The 21,931-nt window shown below is 32.5% G+C and overlaps 1 protein-coding gene and 1 pseudogene across 1 annotated transcript; one reads left to right on the plus strand and one right to left on the minus strand.

The window, feature by feature from the left end:
- Positions 1–412: 412 nt before the first annotated feature.
- Positions 413–1,458, plus strand: LOC120273568 (annotated as a pseudogene).
- A 5,964-nt stretch (positions 1,459–7,422) lies between these two features.
- LOC120280193 (protein WALLS ARE THIN 1-like) lies at positions 7,423–9,763 on the minus strand. The gene is made up of 6 exons (XM_039286963.1): positions 9,447–9,763; positions 9,297–9,359; positions 9,052–9,168; positions 8,551–8,959; positions 8,012–8,163; positions 7,423–7,905 (listed from the first exon to the last, which is right to left on the minus strand). Exons 1-6 carry the CDS (start codon positions 9,644–9,646, stop codon positions 7,698–7,700), a joined length of 1,149 nt encoding a protein of 382 aa, XP_039142897.1. The 5' UTR covers positions 9,647–9,763; the 3' UTR covers positions 7,423–7,697.
- Between the last annotated feature and the right edge of the window lie 12,168 nt (positions 9,764–21,931).

The raw sequence follows: 21,931 nt of genomic DNA on the forward strand, positions 1-21,931 counted from the left end.
GTTCCAATCAACATCATGCCAAAACAACACCCAAACATGCAAAATAATTTACAAGAACCAAAATAAATCAAGAATGATTCGGTTAGCTCCACTCACCTTGCCATATTCTCTTCTCATCCTCTCTACTTCCATTAATCTAGGGAAAATAAGAGGGAAAACAAGAAGAACACAAAACCCTAAGTTTATACTAAGGTTATCAACAAGAGCATAAAATGAAAAGTAATGGAAACAAGAATTACTTACCTATCTTTAATCATTAAAAGCAAGAAGAGGAGAAGGACATGGCGGGGTTTCCAACAAGTATGAATGGGAAATGGAAGAGAGGGGCTGAAACTTTTAGAAGGGAAGAAAAGTATTTTCGACATGCTACGATCTGCGTCTTTGTAGTGTTGGGCTTTATAAAGTTGCTACGATGAATGGGTCTGAGAGTTATAACTTGACTATGGTACCAAATTTCTCCTCGGAGCAACCGGTACCGCAGCCATGGACCCGTGCGGATGCTCAGTTCGTGAAGGATGCGTCGACGATCTCCCCTGTATCGTACCCTACGAAGGTGGCGCCACTACCGGAGGACAGAACTTCAGAGGCTACGGAGGGTGGGGATGATGCGCTGAAGAGAAAAGCTAGGGAGGTTAAGAGCAATGAGTTGGTGAAGAGTTATTTTAGGGTTCAAGCGGAAGAGGTTATCCCGTTTCTGACTCTGATCATCAAGCAGGAGAGGAGGCCGCAGAAGCTACCAATGAATCTCGGAGAGGCCATCAAAGAATTAAAGGCTAGTACAAGTATAAAAAAAAAAATCATAATTTCCTTGAAACTGTTGAAACCCATGTGAACCCTGGTGTGGATCCGCATCGAGGAGATCAGATGATATGGGGTGCTCTAACTCTTCCTCATGGCTCTAGGAAGACTGTCAGGGTTGTTGTATTTGCTGAAGGTGCTGCAGCGGAGGAAGCGAAAGCTGCAGGTGCTGACATAGTTGGTACTTGGTAGTGATGAACTCATTGAGGAAATAAAAAAAATAGAGGTGGCAAGATTAATTTTGATAAGTGCATAGCAACGCCTATATATGATCATGCCTCGCCTTTCCAAGATAGCTAGGATTCTTGGTCCTCGTGGTTTAATGCCAAATCCCAAACTAGGTTCTGTGATCAGTAATGTTAAGTTTCTATTACAGTAAAAGAAGCCAAGAGTAGTCGCATGCTGGGCTTGGGAAGGTTAACTTCTCAGATGAGGCCTTATGGAAAAATATTGGAGCTTTTGTGAATGCTCTTTTGCTGGCAAAACCTGTTGGCCTGAAGAAGACTTCCAAATATACAGGGTACGTATGCGAAGAACTTCACATTAAGCAGCACGATGGGCCCTGGTTTCCCTGTTACGATACAATCTTTATCTGTCACCGCCGATAAATATGCCAAACTTCAAGTCTCGTTCACGCCGGAGAAACTCAGAACCGAATGATGCAACAATTCTAATATTTTTTTTCGAAATATCTCACAACGCCCTTTTTGCCGGTAATCGACATTACAAAGAAGACATTCTATTAAACCCGGGAGGCATGCAGGCAGGGTCTAACTATCATTTATCAATTACCATGCAAAGTTGGTGGCCTCTAATGTCTCATAAAAAATACAAACTTTTGTGACCATTCAGTATTGTTGGAATTTTTTTTTAAGTGCTACTTTACATATGAAAATTGTGCATGCTGAACATTTGAATGAGAGCCTGATGTGTTCTTGTTTTAAGTACTAATAAACGAATTCAAACTAAACATAATGGAAGTCATGTCACAAGACTGATGTCCAATAATTTTGTAAAAAATCATTATATGCATGCACATATGCAAAATGCACGAAATTAAATAAATAAATAAATAAATAAATAAGGAGGATTCATTATATGCATGCATACATGCATAATATAAAAAATTCATTATATGCATGCATGAGATAAAAATTTAAGAAGCATGCTATGGTGTCATAAAAGGGCCTGGGCCCACTAAAAAATTAAATACCTGCTTGATAAACAAAATTGAAAAGCATGCATAAATAAAATAAAAAAATATTAAAAAAAATGAAATGAGAAGCATGCATATGTGCATGACATGAAAAAAATAATAAATATAAAAATGAATGAAATAATGAGAAGAATAGGAGGGGCATGCATGACATAAAAAAAAATGAGAAGATGGATAAAAAATAAAAAAATAAAAAAATGAGAAGCATGCATGATAAAAAAATGAGAAGCAAAAAAATAAAAAAAATAAAAAAATATATATAAAAAATAAAAAAAATTTTGAGAAGCATTCACAGGTGCAAATATAAAGCATGCATACGGCCCACTATGAAGAGATATACATGGGCATGTTAAAAAATGAAATTTATTATATGCATGCAAGCATGCACGTTCCACCTTTCTATCAATGGCATGAAAGAACTATAATAATTATGGGAAGTGCTGAGAAGTTGCTCGAGAGGAATAAGCTTGTTTCAGCAACCAAGGAAAGATTTGATAATCACTATTTAGAGGATTGAGATCATAAAGAACAAGTTCATCAAGAAAATTTTCAAAGGAACAAAGAAAATTTTCAACGCAACTGAAATAAAGCTAGTTGTCTTTTTTATATCATTCACAAACCCTGGTACCCAAAACGACACATAAATTTAGTGACTATAGCATGCGTCTGCACTGAATCCATTCAACCTCTTAGGCCGTTCTGCCTCAAACTAAGAAGAAAACCTGATGATGATCAAATCCCAGCCGTCCATTTATTCTTCAGATCACCTTGCTTCAGTTGCCTCGAACTTAAACTATGTGGCTTGATAATGAAATCTGGACCCTTGATCAAAATGTTTGATAATGAGATATTTATCTCAAGATGGCGATCAGGCATGCAATATGGCGACGAGGCATATGCAACAAGTTATGTTCAAGTATATATGTGATGCGACAAAAAATATATATATATGGATGTATAAAATCCAAAGCCAAAGCAGCCAAGCTAGGACTCAAGATATGAAAAGAGTCAATATTTGAAAATCTATAAAAAATTGACAATTGAGCTCAGTGATCTCAAGACATCGAAAGTCAAAGACCCAAAGAGTTTCACAAGTCAATATTTAAAATTCTATAAAAATCGACAATTGAGCTCAACGGTCTCAAGACATCAGAAATCAAAGACACAAAGAGTTTCATAAGTCAATATTTAAAAATCTATAAAAAAAAAATCGACAATTGAACTTAGTGGTCTCAGGACATCAAAACTCGAAGACCCAAAGAGGTTCACAAGTCAATATTACAAAGAATTTATATATATAAATTGACAATTGAACTCAGTAGTCTCTAAACATCAGAGGTCAAAGACTCAAAGAGTTTCACAAGTCAAGAAGGGAGCTTCACAAGTATAAAAGCCGAAGCTTATGAAAAGTCAAAATCAAGTCTATGGTTCATCAACATGGAGAAGTCATAACTTAAAATTCAAGTCAAATTCAAGATGTAAATCAAATCCACTATGCAAAATGTCCAAGACACAAGTTCGGATACAAGTCCCATAAGTCAAGATGATTTCAAATTTCTTGTATTTCGAATGAAATATATGAATTCATATTTATCAAAATATATGAAATTGATTGTCACAACTTGTTTCATTATTCACACTTATTTCTTAATCGGAGGTTCTGCGACAATGTCCAGGGTAATTAACATTAACGGGCTTGCCCCTAATGGAAGTCATGAACCCATAATCACTTGAAGTCATAAAAAAATTGATTTGTGATCCATGCTTTTTTAACCGGTTTGACACCAAAATCAAAGGCCGGGTGGAAAGAAAGGAGCCCACAGTAAGTTTATTATTTTTCAAAATTCTTTTTGAAGGTGTAATTTTAATAATTTTGTATTGAATAATTTATTTGATAATTTTCATAGGCTTCACACCAAACTTTGGTAGTCATGAAAAGGAACCACATACTCACAAAAATTAAAAACAGGAGGTCAATATCAAAAGAAAGCATAGTATTTAGAATTTTTTTTTTAATTATTTCATTTTGTTATTTAATTTTTCTTATAATGATTCACAATGTGTATTATTTTATTATGTTTGTTATTTTTGGCAAATTATGTAATTTTGTAATAATTGTTATTTTAAATTTCTAATTATTTTATTTACCTATTATTTTATTTTTGATTCAATTTTTTTTTTATCAACTTTAGAAAAAAAAATGGCATCACGTGGTGGAAGCTCGAAGGGAAAGAGTGTCGTTGGTTTGGCCTCGTTACCTACCCAATAAAGCAATGAATGGCAAGAATATGAAAGTCCTGTCGAAGAGCTGACACCGTCTACTTTACCTTCAGAGACCGGAGGAACAAATCCAACAAAAGAATTTACCCCTAAATCCGACTTTTTAAAGTGCATTTTACAAAAATATATAATAATGATGGTATTGTAACCCATGCTAAATGTAATTATTTTAATTATGAATTTAAGCATAGTAAGGGAGGAGAGTATGCCACATTTACTAGATATATGGAAAAAAACATCCCGACAAATTAGGACATTCTCGGACACAATCTCAAATCCGATTTGCCATAGATGAAGGCACGGATTCTCACTCTTCTTTATTTACATTTTCTCAACCAAGATATAAGGATAAAATCACGGAGACAATTTTATTGGAGCACTTACCATTTAACTTTGCTGAGCGATGCCAAGTGCAAGAATGCATCAATGAGACATTACAACCGGCATACAAAAAGGTTTTAAAGAGGACTATTCAAAGAACAATTTTCAAATGTTATAAACACGGTAAAGAACAACTCTGTGAGTATTTTCGCACTTGTACTTCTTCTATTAATTTATGTTGTGATATATGGACTGATGTATTCCATGAAATTCTTTTATTGTTTTTGCGGCACATTGGATTGATGACTCGTGGAATATCCAAAAGCGAGTCATTGCTTTTAGGGTATTCAATGAGGCCCATACTACTGATAACATTTACAGAATGATCCGTGAAATCATCGAAGAATATGGCTTAACTTTAAGATTTTTTCAATTTTCGTTTGATAATGCTTCTGCTAATACTGCCTCAATTATACCTTTAGAAGAATATTTGAGACCTAATGGGGGGGCAAATATTTTCATATTAGATGTGCTTGTCATGTATTGAACCTATGTGTGCAAATCAGGCTAGAGTCCCTAAACCAATTTGTAGGACCAATTAGGGATATGTGGTATCATATATAGGAAGGAACACGACCCTCATGAAATAATGGTCTCGTTATTATAGAGCAAACAACATGAAAGGCAAAAAGTTCCCAAAAGATGTTAAGACTAGATGGAACTCTACTTATCGACTTCTTAATGCGACATTTTCTTATAAAACATTGTTGACTGCTTTTGTTAATGAAGCTTTGCTTGGTTCTAGTTTATTTGAATATCAATGGAATATTATTACTAGAGTTATGGATTTACATTGTGTTTAATACATGTATAAATTTATTTTCGCAAGTTTATTTTTCCACTGCACATTTATTCTTATGTGGTGCTATTGATGTTACTGAATAATTGTGGAAGTTTAGATTAGATACTCAATTAATTATGGGCCTTATGGACATGAAGGCTAAGTGGTTGAGCTATTATAGAAATATAACTACTATTGCTTTAGTTGCATTTGTTTTGGATTCTAGACAGAAATTAGAAAGTTTATCTGCATATTTAGAAGCTTATTATAAGTTCTTAGTGTTCAATGGAGGTCAGGATTCCCAATCATGAGCCATGAGTGAGTTAGAGACCCAATGGTATGCATTGGAGTCGGACTTCTTTATAGATGTTAGTGTAATTGTGGTTAATGTTAAGTCACAACTTTTTGAATTGTATGAGAGCTATTGCTCTTATTATGTCCATGTAATTCCACAGGTTACAAATGAGGAGATAGGACAGTCCAGTAGTAACGGGGGAGAATCATTTCGGCAAAAACAAGCAAAAAAGAAGCCTAAGGGTTCATAATACACTGAGGTCGATCTGTACTTGAACACTACCTTTCGGTTCTCTGAAGACATGAATGTAGATATGACCTTCAATATTTTTCAGTGATGGCAAAGAAATAAAAATCAATATTTTATTATTTTATTAATTGTAAAATATATTTTTGCGTGCCAGCACTAAGTCTCACTTTTACTGTACTCCTTTGTACAATCCCAACAATGAACAAGATTATTGCTGCCTTGCAAGCTAACATGCATAGACTTTGGATTCTCCAATCAAAGCTGAATTGGCTACTGTAATCTTCACAATTTAGACCTGTCTCTCTAATGACTTGGTTCCATCTCGTCTATACTGTGATTGCCCGGGGATTGCTCATCTGGTGAAGCACTACAACGCCTGCGTTGCTTGGCACGTCAAAATGGAGCTCCTGATTTTAAAGTCTACCCTGGCTCGTTGCCCCAACATCTCTATTGAAACGATTCCGAGGGTGGAAAACTTTGTTGTTGATGCTCTCACAAGCTTTGGAAGATTGAATCATGGGCCACCCAAATTGGCTCGACGACCTCCTAGCTGCTCATGATCTTAACTTTTAATTTTGTTTTGCTTTTGTTTTTGTTTTTCCTTTAGCTTCTTGCTCTGTTTGTCAAAAAAAAATAAAAAAATCTGGTAAAATCACAAGCCAAAATTGCAAGTTCACTATTGAACCCAACTTCATCAAATGGTAGGCCATGCAAACCTTTGATTGAAGTCTAGTTTATTAGCATGTTACCCAACCCTATAACCCTACTATCCTCTACCCTATATGGTGAGGGGATCTTTCTTTGTTATAGTAGTGATTTACAGTTTGCTAAAAGACAAGTGAGATGATGATTTCTAGCCATCTTTAGGGACAATGCAACATAGTACTTGTTGAATGGCTACGATTATTGCATTGGAAGAGGGAAAGAGTGAAAGTGACCTCTACTTCATTTGTTTAGAACACATAATATTAATTTATTATTTTCTACCATGTATATATAAATATATAATTTTTCATGAAGTTTTAATTCCATTATTATAAAAATATCTTTAAGTGAATGAATATGTGAAATATTAATTATCCTTCTGATAATATACTTTTAAACATTTAACATATCTTTAACTTCTTATTGCACCTTTGTCTCTAATTAATTAACATGTTCTAGATAATATGTAAATGATTAAAAGATACAAAGGATTTTTTTCAAGTACAAATTATTAGTCATGTAATAACCCATAATTAATGACAAAGTGTTGCATTTTTGTAATTTAATTTTGTACCAGCTAAATTATTTTGCTTGGATTAACACATGTAGCATATTGATGACACAATTCATTGTCACTCTTGACACATATCTAATGATTTTGATGCAATAATAAAACCAGTTACAGATTAGACTATGTGCTAAACAAACACAACAATAAAAGCACAAAACTAAGAATATTTAATTAAAAAGAGACAGCAAACCAAAGCCAAATCTATTGGCAGTTTCTCAACAAAGCAGTAACACAAACTAGATCACTCCATAGCGAGTAGCAGTACATCTAATGTTCCCCCAAATGATCATACAAATCTAACCAAGTGATCTAGCAGGGAAAACCATGTCAAAACTTAGCCTATATATATAAAGCACACTCCCTCCCTCTCTCTCAATTTCCTTCACTCCTCAACATTTGAGCAATGAAAAAGACCTTCACATCAAACATTATCTGAGGTTGATGAAGGAAGCAATGGTTGAGTTAAAGAAGTCTTGAAAGCTGTAGCAGTGGCTGCTGCTCTAATGGCATCATGTTCTTGAGTAGAAGTAATAGTGGAAGCAGCTTCTCTTGCAGCAAAGGCTTTCTCTTCACTCTTTCCATAGAGCACCAAGTATAATCCAATGACTACAAGTATGGCTCCAATAATCCTGTTATAATTATGAGATTTAAGCAAAGTTAATTATAATTATTAAGTATTTAGATAAACATAAAACAGGTTCGAAATATAATAACTAGTGTATAAATTATAGTTACCCTCCAAGATAGAACTCTTCTCCAAGTGTTAAAGAAGCCATGATGGCCACTGTGAGTGTTTGCACAGGTTGGTAAACAGCCACAAAGACAGGACCACCCCTATCAATGCACCATATCTGAACTGCAAATGCAATACCTGATGCCACAAAGCCCTGCATATTCTCATTCAATTCATTGTTAATTAAAAGTGTTTAGGACTCTTAACATACTTAAGAAGTATACCTTTTCTTATAATATAATTATTATAAAGATGGGGCCTTTATTGATTCCTTTGCAACCTTTTCTTTGCAATATTTTTCTTATAAAACAACAAAGAAGGTCCTCTTTTCCATCATGGTTCTCACACTTGGTTCAACTTTAATTTTGATCACTCACTCTCTCTCTCTCTCTATATATATACACACACACACACTTTTTAACCTTTAAACTGAAGAAGAGTCTATTTTGTCCACATGCATGTTCATGTGTGCATATATATATGTATATATATATTAAGAGTGACATATATTTAATTAATTAAAAATATATGGAAATATTACCGCATATAAGATAGTGAAAACTTCACCACCAGAGTGAAAGATCCAAGAATTAGGATCTCTTTCCATGAAAGCAGCAATGGCTAGGAACTGAAGAACACCAAAGAAACAAGTGTATGAAGTAACTGAGAGCCTGGCAGGGTACTTTTTAAGGACAGGTGCCTGTAAAACAAGCCAACCAGACCAAGAAAGACAGTGCCCAAAGAGGTATAGACACCCTAGAGTCCAGTTCTTTGGCTTAGCATCTCCAAGCCAAACCAATGCTGGAGGCTTCTCATGGTTCAAAGACTTTGTAGGTGAGAAGATGGCAGGGCCTTTGTACAGTGTGATCACTGAAGCTCCACAAACACATGCCAAAGTCCCTGCAATCTTTGCTATTCCATCTCTTCTGTTTAGCTTCACCTTCTCAATCCTATAAATAAAACTCACATCATGTTAATTACTTATGAACATAATATATATATATATATATATATCTTGAAATGTAGGAGAAGTGAAGCGCACCGGAGAGCGGCAGCCATAAGAAAAGTAAGGACAGGGACAGAGTTTTGAAGAGCGGAGGCGAAGGTTGGAGAAGTGTTATCAAGGCCAAGGAGATAGAAACCTTGATTTGCAGTTATACTTAGTTTGCATGAACAAATGAAACAAACACAGAAGATTAATAAGTAAACATATAACTTGAAAGATGGAAAAGAAATATGAATATGTTAATTAGGAACATATATATATATATATATATATATATATACCCAATGAGAGCAAGAAAGAAGAACTGAATGATGAAGGAGAGATTCATGGCAGGGCGATCCTTCCTATCAAAAGTTCAAACAAGATAAATAAAAGAGAGTAAAAATAATAAAAAGAGAGTTGAAGAGGAGCTAGGATGTGTGTATTAGTACTTTTCAAAGAAGTAGGCGAAAGGGAGGAGGAGAAGGAGTGCAATAATGTTTCGGTAAACAGGGTAGACAAGCTTGCTTATGCCCATGTTTAGGGCTGCCCTTGAGACAACATGAAAGCCAGCATAGCCAAACTGTAAGGCTAACATGGCTCCATGAAGTTGCACCTTCTCTGGCACCCCACATATTTGCTTATCTGCCATTGTTCTTCCTTACCAGCTAGAACTCTTTACTTATTTCACTACTTCAAGAATTGAAGAAGAAGAAGAAGAAGAAGATGATGAAGAAGAGAGTATAGAGAGAGAGGAAGGTGGTGGGAAGGAAGGGGAAGGGGAAGGGGTCCTAAATATGGAGGGAAAGAGGAGAGGAGGTGGAGCCCTCAAAACAAGGGCACATTATACTCAATGTATCTCTTAAAAAATGAAAAAATAAAATAAAATAAAAATGAAGAAGTTATATCAAGGTATAAACTGAGTGAATCTTTTTAGGGAGGGTGTCTCCCACTTGAAAAGTCCAAAGAGGTTTCAAACAGACTTTGATGAATGGATGGCGGCAGTGTGGTAGAGCTTTCACTGCTTGCCAACTTGATTAGGGTTAGGGTTTCACTGAATGATACTGCATGCATGTGCATGTGTTTTTGCCCTAACTTGTATGAGCTTATAAATTCATTAAACATTTTCACTAGTTTTAAGGTTTCTATATATCTATATATATATGCATTTCTATTCTGATTTTTGTTATTCAAATAATATTAAGCTTGATCATAGCTATATCTATATACATATAGTATGAAACACACACACACAAACACACACACATATATATATATATAAAGTATACAATATATATCAAATGTAGTCATGCAGGAATATGTTATTGTGATACATATATTTATATACATATATATTATATATTGTGAAAAAGTGTGTATGGATGATCAAAGAGGGTGGGGGGCAAACACTAGGAATGATTAATGATGAAATAGATAGGAAAAGCATGCACGAGGGGCTCTCACACTCTCACTTGACTCCTCGAATGGCCCCTAAAGCATCCCACATATCTCCATCAACCAATCTTTGTCCACTCTTCCACTATCTCTTCTAATATATATATATATATATATTATATAGTAATATACTTTTTAATAAAAGTAAATTGTAATAATAAATTGTACGTATGTATTTGATTAATGATTTTACATTAAAGTATAAATCTATTTGATTGAAAAGGCAGTAAAACACAAGAATGTGAATAAAATGTTCACTCTCTCTTTTTCTCTAACATGAGTACTTTTAATTCCTTGTGTTTCTCCAAAGTGAATAGAAGGTTGCTGCTTTTGTCTCCTGATTCACCTGCCTGCCAAAGTGTGGGTGAAATCATGAGAACCCTGTGCTTGTTTCTTATAAACATTAATTGAAATATATTTAATATCATATGACAGTGCAGTTGGTTTTCCTTGTAAAGAAGACCTTTCTGTTCTTTCATGCTCACTAAAAGAACTACAAAAGTATTTCTCTGAACAACATCAGAGATTCCATGAGTTGCTTTCTTATATATATATTTATATATAAGAGATTTATTTGAAACCATTCTTTGAGTCTCTGAAAAAGAGGAGTCTTGTTTTCACTGTCAAAAGTAGATTGTATAATCCAGCAAATCAGTCGTATATATAACATTGTTATAAGTTTATACATTTTTAATAAAATAAATTCATGTTAAGTTATAATTAAATGTTTAAATATTTCCATTTTCAGCAAGAAATTACTTAACTGTCAAAAATATATATATATATATATATATATATAAAGAGACACATGTATATGCCAACCGGAATGGTTAATTAGCAAGTCAAGTCCATTCTCTTTTTAAGTACTATAGCTATACTAATTCTCCAATTAAGAAGAAAAACATGTCTTCATTGCACTAAACTAGGCCATATCATAAAAGGAATACAAAAAGTACAATGAAATATGGCCTAGCATTAGACTCCAAAAGAAGCTACAGTGAGAAAGTGAAGTATTATTATGTTAATTATAATTAATTAAATTAATTAAAACCAAACATTAATATTAATACAAAGAGACATAAATTTTGCTACTAATTAACCTCCAATCAAATGTTAGTTATATAAACTCAAAATTAAGCTTTAGCTAACGATAGTATATTTCTCCAATAAATTTTCACTCTAAATTAATTTCAAATTCTCCCTACATTTAATAAAAATAAGAACTAAATTTTCATATCAAACAACTTTTTTAATTGTGTGATTAAAGTCGAAAAATAACCCAACAACTTATAAAAATAGATTATATATATAGATAGATATATATCTTGATACCCACTCAACACCAACCAACAACCAAACACATACCTAATTGATTATTAAAACATGACATAATTAATTTAAAGCTCAAAGACACAAGTGTATTCTCTAATTAATGCAAATGCAAAAGACTAGTACTACTTTTTATTAGTGAGTAGTACATGTTCTCTCATATAATTAATCAAGAGTCCAAAACCCTAATTAAAACTTAAAAGTAGTCATCCACCATGAGAAGCACTAACATCCCACTCCAAGACTAACTTTTTTCACCTGAGAGACTCTGAGAGAGTGTTCACTCTTTCCTTCTTTTCATGGCTGGCTTTGTGTTTGCTCCATTCTCATCTCTTAACCTCTTTTCCTGCTTTTAGGGACATCCTGCCATCCTTCTTCCAGACACACCATCAATATTCTCACCCAAACCATCACCCCCAGCTTTTATTTTTCACCCTAAAAACTTTCCTTCTTTAGGGTTTTCTTTTTTATATAAATAAAAAATTATATATCTTGAAAAATAAGTGGATGTTACATTTATACCCCTCAAATCTGTATTGCGTATTTTTTTTATATGTATATATATAGAGGAACAGATCATCTGGGAATGTTCACAGAAACGCCCCCAGATTTTTAAAAAATTGAGAGAATAAAAGATGAGAGAGAAATAGATGGGTGTATGAGCATTACAAATCAACAGTATCCGAGCATAATATTCGGTCCAAACGAGTTGTTCAATTGTGTCTGGGTTTAGTTTTAGTTTAAATATAGGTCAAGTAGATAAATATAGGTCCAGTAGATAAATTTTTAATATGAGGACATGTGTAGTATATATATATACCTCATCCAGAAACATTGACATTTTTTTTTGTAATCTAAGTAGTTATTTGCACCCATAACTATAAATCTCACAACCTAATGCATACAACATAATAGGAAAAAAGAATTAATCAAAAAATAAAATTTCAAGCAACAAATTCTATCCACTTTGGAATAAAAAAACATATATAAACAAAGTACATATTTTGGTGTTTTGTTGCCTGCCCGATGGGGCACATATGTAACTAGGATTTTATGCACTTTCATAGAGTGTATTTACATACAAATTAGTCCTTTTTTTTATTTTTTATAATTAGTGTACAACCCTAAACAAGAAAGGGTATTTTGGTCAATATACATGCATGCTCTTAAAAAAAACCACACAAACTTTTATCAAAGAAAAAGCAGTTACAAACGTACTCTTTTCTTTCACCATTCTTCTGACAACCCACTGAACTCTGCCATGGCTTTCATTCCATGCATTCATTTTATTAATTTATTTTGTTTATATATATATATATATATTATTTGTTGTCTAGTTGTTGAGAGTTGAAGAATCCACTTGAGAAGGAAGTGTTCTTTTGGTACATAAGTTTACTGTTTACACAGTGATGCTTTGTCTCCCTCCTCCCAGAGCTTTACTTAGGGTTGGAATGGTTTAGAGGTTGATCTAATGGCCTAGGGTTTTCTATTGTGTTTGTACCCTTGTGTGATAGTGAACACAATGGCATCAAACAACATGGACACATGGAACTCAGAGTTGCATAATTATATCTTTTTTTTTTTCTCATCATATCAAATGCTCTCAATCTTGATTATATTTATTTAAACACTGCATGATGCTGTTAAGGGTTTTTTTTTTAGTTTGTGTTGACTCATTATTGTATGCTTGGTTATATTTAAGAATGAATGCTCTTGTTTAGGGTTGTTTTTAAGGCACATGGAGAAAGAGAATCTTTAAGGTTTTATTTTAAAGGAATCAAGATAATGGGTCTCTTGATGAACGCATTAAAAACAAACATAAAGTGAGAGAGTGAGTTTTTCTTATAATACGAAATGTGGATAAACCACATGTCAAAAATATATATAAACGTGAAGTTATAACTAACTGTAATATATATGTGCTCTTATTCTGCATAAGCTGAGCTTCAAGCTCACTTTCTTAGCATGACATAAATAGTAAATACCTTACGCAAGCCAATGAAATGTGTGTGTATATATATATGTATATATTTTATCCAAAAAAATTTTTAAGGTTGCAATAAAAAAATAATTACTTTAGGTTCTTTTCTTCTAATTTGATAATTAGTTTACTGCTTTATATTTTATCTGTGATTTCATAAAAATATGAATCTTGATATATGATTATGTATAAGAGATTAAATAAATCATACCATGAGTGGTTTATATTAATTTTAAAGATTTTTCCGGGGTACAATACATGATAAGTCAACAAATAATTTTTTATGTAAGTTAAACTGAATCTATACATGAAAAAAAAACTGCGCATAAATTATAAACATGGATAGCTCATGTAAAAAAATATTTATAAGAAAAAGATTAAAAAATTGAAGCAAGAAAAAGATTACATGAAAAAATTGAAACAAGAAAAAGAGAAAGACAAAGAATATTAAACTAATTAAAAAAAGAAAAAAATTTCCAAGAATATTTTCTTAATGCTAAAAGAGACCGACAAAGGATTATTTTCAAGTAAAGCTCATAATATAGGAATATTTTATTAAACATTGATAAAAATAAGTATTAAATTATTTTAAAAAGAGGTGGTATATGTAAATTATATTAAAGATAAAAAAAAAAAAAATAAAAAAATAAAAACCTTTTTCAAGTGGGAGCATGAGAGCCGTATGTTGGGCAACATGGTTGGCATTGCTTTATAACCTTTATATTAGTGCTCATTTAAAAGGATCCAAAGATTATGTTAAACAATTATTTAATTAATCAAAAGTAAAAAAAAACTTAATGATTGTATCATTTGGTTGTTATAAATAATTAGTTCTTAATAAATTTTTTTATCAGTATATATATATATTTTGTGATAATTGCAAAGATATGCATGTGTGTACATACGGCTAAAAAAATTCTCTTTTATTTTTGCTTACGATTTATGTAGCTTATTTTAATGAAATTTGTGATTTATTTATTTATTTTTTAAAAAATTATACAGCTTATTTTAATGAAGTTTGTGATTTATCTATTTTTTTAAAAAATTATGCAGCTCATTTTAATGAAGTTTATGATTTATCTATTATTTTTCAAAAAATTATGTACCTCATTTTGAAGTTTATAATTTATCTATTTATTAAACAAAAAACAAATTATGCAATTCTTTGTCGCATTTTATTTGGAGTATTAAATTTCAGATTATTTCATTATATTTTATTGAGAAAAAGGAAGATCATAATTTATCTAGAAAGGGAGTTTTGAGTGGAAGATCATTAAAGTAAACACAAATTAAAAAAAATAATGTATTTATTAATCAAATATCGAGCCTTTAAAATTAAACAATATTTGGAAAAATGGTTATAAAAAATTGATTATATATTCTTAAATATAGGAAAATTTTTAAATAATAATAACATTATCAACTCAATTATTTAACTTATAATGTCGTGTGTGTGATGTGTCACTTCTATGGACCAAAATGAAAAGAAAATATGGCCACCATTATGAATACCAAAGTGAGCAAAATGTCAACCATAAAAATCCAAAGCACGCTTCCATAAATAACAATACCAGAGATGTCTAAAATGCAAAACATATTGAGCATATTTCATACAATCATATTGATATATATAAACATAGCGACAAGGGGTATTAATGAAGAAATAAACGGATAAAAAAATACATTAATTACGATGACTTATATAATTTCTCCTCTCATATAGCCCATAGACGGAAAGAAAATTGTTTATCACACAGACCTCTCACAAAGGACCATGGGTATTTACGAATTAAAAAGCTCAAACTCGAGACCCTTCAATCACACTGCATAATAGATGCCACTAGATTATACCCTAATTTCTTACAAGGATCTAACCTAATAAACCATTAGAATTGGATCAACAATCTTTATTTATATATATTTGAAATTTTACAAATATATGCAAACAAATTTATATTGAATTATATGTATATAATGCGAGAAAATTATTGGAGGGCACTTTGTTGAATGGAAATATCAAAGAAAGTTTTGATGGTCCAAACAAAGAAAGGAAAATTAAAGCATTGGTTTGTAATACTAGTAGTAAGTGATTCTTTGAAGGCCACATGCAAAGCACATAAAAGTTTCTTCCAATCTCATGGCCAACTACTACACCACTGTGTTTTTTGGAGTTTTGGAATATACTTGTTATCATTTAGGACATTGAAAAGTTTGAAACCTCCCACTTTGAAAGGATGGTATATCTTGTTCATTGATTCTCCTTGCCTAGCAAAAATAGAATCTTGAATTTATGATTTTATTTATTTTTAATTTATTTTTTTATGCATAAATATGTAAGAGAAAAATCAAGTTTGGTATTCATTGATTTGTCTATAAAGTGTGTGAGGGTTCAAAATAATGAAAACTCAATAATAAAAATATAATAAAAATTGAAGTGTATATACCATTGAGGTATAAACTTGAATATCATATGAATTTGATCATAAACTTATATAAAAGAAAAATAGAGAAGGAAAACTCATTTGTTAGGTTATTTCAAACCTAACGAAATTGATATATATATATATATATATATATCATTTCAATTTTTTTTTATTTTATTTTGAGTGAACATCATTTTTTTCAGAACAATTTTTTTATTTATTTTATAATAAAATTTTTTTTAGAAAATATGTTACTATCTCATATATATATATATTAATAAAAAAATATTGATTATTATTAAAAAAAAGAAAAACACAAACAGAGGAATCACCATTTTTAAAAAAATTTCTATCAATTTGTAATCTCCTTCCGAGCTTTTTATCAATAACATGAACAATATATATAATGGATAAATTACACTGCATTAAAAAAATTAAAAAGAGATACAACCAAAAATAATTACAACCAAAATAGAGAAAAGACAACTGATAAATGACAATAATGCCCACTAGATGTGAAAACAACAAAAACGACAACAAAGTTACAAAAAGAAAAAACATCAAGAAATGAATAACAAGTAAAAGAAAAAAGGAGCACTAAAGAAAACGGAGGGAGACCGCACATGAACAAACTCTTACAAACTCATTTATAAATACTTCAATTACATATATATATATATATATATTGAGTTGTGGAATTAACGGGAATGAGACTATTAGTAATAATTAGAAGAAAGAAAACAATTTATAATAATGGAGAAGAGATTGATGCAGCGTGGGTTGTTAGTCATGATCCATAATTGATTAAAAAACACTTTTCAATGTTTCATAGTACATAAAGGAAGAGGGAGTTGAGTAGTAATGCATATATATGATATGGTGGTAGTAAACATGGCGGGAAGGGCGATAACTTGTTCCTCACAAGGCCGACTAACAGAATGATCTTTATCACCAACATGCTCATCATCATTCAATTCTTTTTTTTTAAATTTAATTTTTATTTTTTATGATTTGGTTGGTGAAATGGATTTTGATTAGATTGATATCCACTGTGAATATGTCAAACTTTTGATTATGTAATAGTCCCAAAAATTCCCCAGTTTACTTACCAAATCTTATGTCATGCATATGGACCAAGAATTCATAATTTTGGAAAATCATATATTGTTCTTGTTAAAAGTGTTTTTTTTTTCTAAAAGAACAAAAAAATAAAAATTTCGTGAGTAACAAAATGTTTATTAGCACATGCGTCCATTGTGTAATGCAGTTGAGAAAGGAACGAACCATCTTTTGGTCAGCGGCATGCGTCCATTGTCTAATGCGGTTGAGAAAGGAACAAACCATCTTTTGATCAACTGCCTTGTTCCATTCCCTTTCACTGCTTGGAGGCCGAGTCCTTTTGGGTTAGTGGTGGTGGTGGTGGTGGTGGGGGGATTATAAAAAAATTTCGTGAGTAACAAAATGTTTATTAGCACATGCGTCCATTGTGTAATGCAGCTGAGAAATGAACGAACCATCTTTTGGTCAGCGGCATGTGTCCATTGTCTAATGCAACTGAGAAAGGAACAAACCATCTTTTGATCAACTGCCTTGTTCCATTCCCTTTCACTCTGTTGGAGGCCGAGTCCTTTTAGGTTAGTGTTGGGGGGGATTATAAAAATTTCGTGAGTAACAAAATGTTTATTAGCACATGCGTCCATTGTGTAATGCAGCTGAGAAAGGAACGAACCATCTTTTGGTCAGCGGCATGTGTCCATTGTCTAATGCAGCTGAGAAAGGAACAAACCATCTTTTGATCAACTGCCTTGTTCCATTCCCTTTCACTCTGTTGGAGGCCGAGTCCTTTTGGGTTAGTGTTTGGGGGGGATGGATTATAAAAATTTCGTGAGTAACAAAATGTTTATTAGCACATGCGTCCATTGTGTAATGCAACTGAGAAAGGAACGAACCATCTTTTGGTCAGCGGCATGCGTCCATTGTCTAATGCAGTTGAGAAAGGAACAAACCATCTTTTGATCAATTGCCTAGTTCCATTCCCTTTCACTCTGTTAGAGGCTGAGTCCTTTTGGGTTAGTGTAGGGGGGAGCGCATTTAACCTTACTTGCTCATTGTCTGCATTTCTATAGTCCCTAACCCCACTCATCCACAACTTGAGGAGTCCCTGCACACACATGATCAAGCATAATCTGGTCTTTGCGGGCTCCAAGGCTTCTACCCCCTCAAGCCACCTGCTTGATGGCGTGTCCGTAACTTTCTAGTCCACTATCGCCCTCTCCTCTTGTTTTGTTTTGTTTGTTTCTGTGTTTGTTGTTTTTTGTTCATCTAAGGCTTCGCACCTCTGGTGATCTGCCTTTGTTTTGTTTTTGTTTTTGTTTTTTTTGTCTTTTTTGTTTTTCTGTTCTATTGTTGTCTTTTTGTTCTTAGCCCCTTCTTTTTTGCAATGAATTTGTAGTTTATCCACTTTAACAAAATATCTAAGTTTATTTAATTTGATGTTTAATATAGACTCAACAAGGTTCAACCCCATCTACTATAATCGACAAAGTTTTTATTAATTAGATTTATCAAAAGACGAGCAAATATAGAAATGCACAAATTATGATAGTTTATCTACCTTCTATAAACTTAGTAACTCAATCAGATGTCATATAAAACAATAAAATTCCATTACATATAAACTTAACCGCTTTAGAAGATTTACAGAAACTATAACTGATCCACTTAAAGCTTTGTCAATCAACAATACTGTTACAGTATTACAGTATTACAACACAGAAAATTTTATTTTGTACCTAGCCGATATCGAAATAATAATGTTGTTCACACACAACAGGTAAAAAAGCTTCACATCAAGTATCTTATAGTAACTGTTTTCTCCATCAAAATTCCATTGATCTCTAATAGATTGTTGCTTCTAATATAATATTAGTGCCATTGATGAAATAATAATGTAGTTAAACTATTAAGTATAAGACAAGAAAAATAAAGAAAAAATATATAAAAAAAACTATTCACAATGGACCTACTCACTCACAAAGATTTGACTGGTTTCTAGAAAATTAGACCTAACTCAAAAATGGAATGTATGTGTTTATCTGATAGTGCCACATAAGAATGTGATTTCTTCCAAACTTCCATTTTCATACAATTAATATTATTATTATTATTATCTGGGGGAGGTCACATTTCCATATATATATATATATATATTTTGTCACTGTGACCACAAATATCATGGACTTTATCTCCAGCTTATCTTAAAGTGAGAAAATAATAAGGGATTTTTTAAACACTTTAAATGAACATAACCTTTTTTGATTTTACACCATTTGGTATACCTAACATAATCAAAAAGACTAAATTACAAAAATACCCTTGAGGTATTATTAATGGTCAAACATGGTGCATAATCCCATAAAGCAGTCTCTATGATTTGAATTGAAGCCTCATAATTTTGTTCTTTTTGTCAGACTGTTGTCTGTCCAAAATGTGTTTTAAATGATGAAAATTACCAATATGACCTTCCATAAGTAAGAATTTGCTTCCAATCTACCTATCCATTTTAACATAAATTACTCCTCTTCAATCTACATGATCATAAAACCAATGTCCAAATGGTTTATCAGTAGTCGAGTCTCCATTAAAACTCTTCACAAACAGTGAAAGTTCAAATCATTTGTGATAACAGGATAATAATAGTGTGAATAGTAATTGTCTGTGACTGAATCCAACGCTCATATACATAGAGTCTACCCCACTTGCTCCACCAACATTTGTGCATACCTGTCTTTCATCTTGAGAAAAGAAACTACTGATCCCAAAATGACAATCAAATTCCATCATAATCATCATCATTATGATCATCATCTTCTTTCAAAAACATCCAAATCCTAATATGAACTAGCTAGTGCTCTAGACCCAAAACAAAGTCCAACTGGGTGAAGGATTACCAACCTCAATTATCCATACACTTTAGTCCCTAAAAATCTCAATCACTTTTCCAAACTTCTTCAAAGAAACAGTGAACCCATCCATCATTACTCATACACCACCTTCTTATACTTCAAAGTTCAAAGTGACATTTTCCTACAACTCATTCCACCACTGGGTCCCTAACACAAAGTGCCATTCCATTCCTTTCCAACCTTCACTGATAACTAAAGTTAGGCAGATACCATGTGTGCATCCATAAAATTATCACAATGCCAATGCTGTATACCTCCTGAATCCATATGTCCCATCACAAGCGTGGATTCCTCGTCTAATGGTGTCGATGAATCGTCTAATGGTGTGTGTGTGTGTCATTACAGCCATGATTTGCACCCATTCAGTGGGAGACACTGCTAAAAATTATTTCTGTGTTGACCCTACATATTTCCACTATTATAAGGAAAAAGAAATGAAAATAATTAACTCACAAACGATTGCATCTTGGACTGCTTTTCGTGATCGCATTAGCTCGTGCCGGCCATGCCACGGTATATACTGCTCAATGTGAGGTTGATGCCTGGATATAACAAAAAAAAATATTGTATTCAAAAGATGTTTGGAATGAAGGAATGTTGAACAGAATCAAAATGAGTAGCAGTGTTTGTCTATCCTGGTTGGTCATCATTCTCATCACAGTTCAAAGACTAAAAGTGAAGTAACCTGGCAGAGATTGATAAAAGCAATATGGAAAGCATACTTGTGGTTAAAGTAGTGCATTTCTGTGATATCTGATGAGACTGAATGCAGGGACACATACCAAGACTTATGAGTAATAAGGACCATTAGTAACCATCCAATGCTGCCTGTAAAATACGAGAACTAGAAAGGTTAGAAAAAGAGAAATCGAACATAAAAAATAAATTTCATACCAAGCTGATCGGTTCTCATCCCAGTTGAGAGTAGTTGGTCCATAACAATCAGGACTAATTTTTTTCAATAATAATATAAAGATTTTTCTTACTTCGAGCATTGGTGATCAATTTGATAAGAACAAATCAAAAGGACCACTATGAATTCAAAGGTTCATATGCATGCACCTTAGACAAAGCAAGTCTAATGCAATACATAATTGATGGTACAGCAGTTGAAAATAAAATAGCAATTCTAAACCATTTCCATGATAGACCTAGATCACATGCAAGCTTTATCTTTCATACAGACTAAATAAAATAATGGTCCAGTATCTCACACATCATGGTCCTTCAACCAAGTCTTTCTTGACGAATGGAAAAGGAAGATGGCGACAAAGGCGAGCACACAATGCATTTGAGCACTTGAAGGTTCTGCAAAAAGAGGTAATCTAGAATCTGTATATGAATTCAAATTGTACAAAGTAGAAGTGATAAAACCTACATGCACCAATAATGTTCCAGCGAATAGGCTTACATTAAATCAGCATCCCATTTCAATTAAGGCGCAAGTGACAAAACAGCCATTGATCCCCTGCAAAACTGAATATCAAGTTGTACATCCCAACACGAGCTAGAACCCAAAAGCACCATTAAACACTTCAAACAATAGGATTTTAAAGAGATGGTGAATGGCAAACATTTTCTAGACAGATATAATCTATTGCATAATTTATATGTGATAAGAAAATGCATATGGGAGCATATGCACCAGAAACTTGTTTGAAACAAGAGAAATGGAAATTAACTTGGTGCACCAAATTGTACTTAATCTCACCAAAGTTTTCATGTTAGTACAAAGCATGGTAATGTCATTGTTTACCTCTTATGAAAGAAGTGGAAGAAGTGGA

Source organism: Dioscorea cayenensis, chromosome 2 (genome assembly GCF_009730915.1).
Source record: "Dioscorea cayenensis subsp. rotundata cultivar TDr96_F1 chromosome 2, TDr96_F1_v2_PseudoChromosome.rev07_lg8_w22 25.fasta, whole genome shotgun sequence".
Taxonomy (NCBI): domain Eukaryota; kingdom Viridiplantae; phylum Streptophyta; class Magnoliopsida; order Dioscoreales; family Dioscoreaceae; genus Dioscorea; species Dioscorea cayenensis.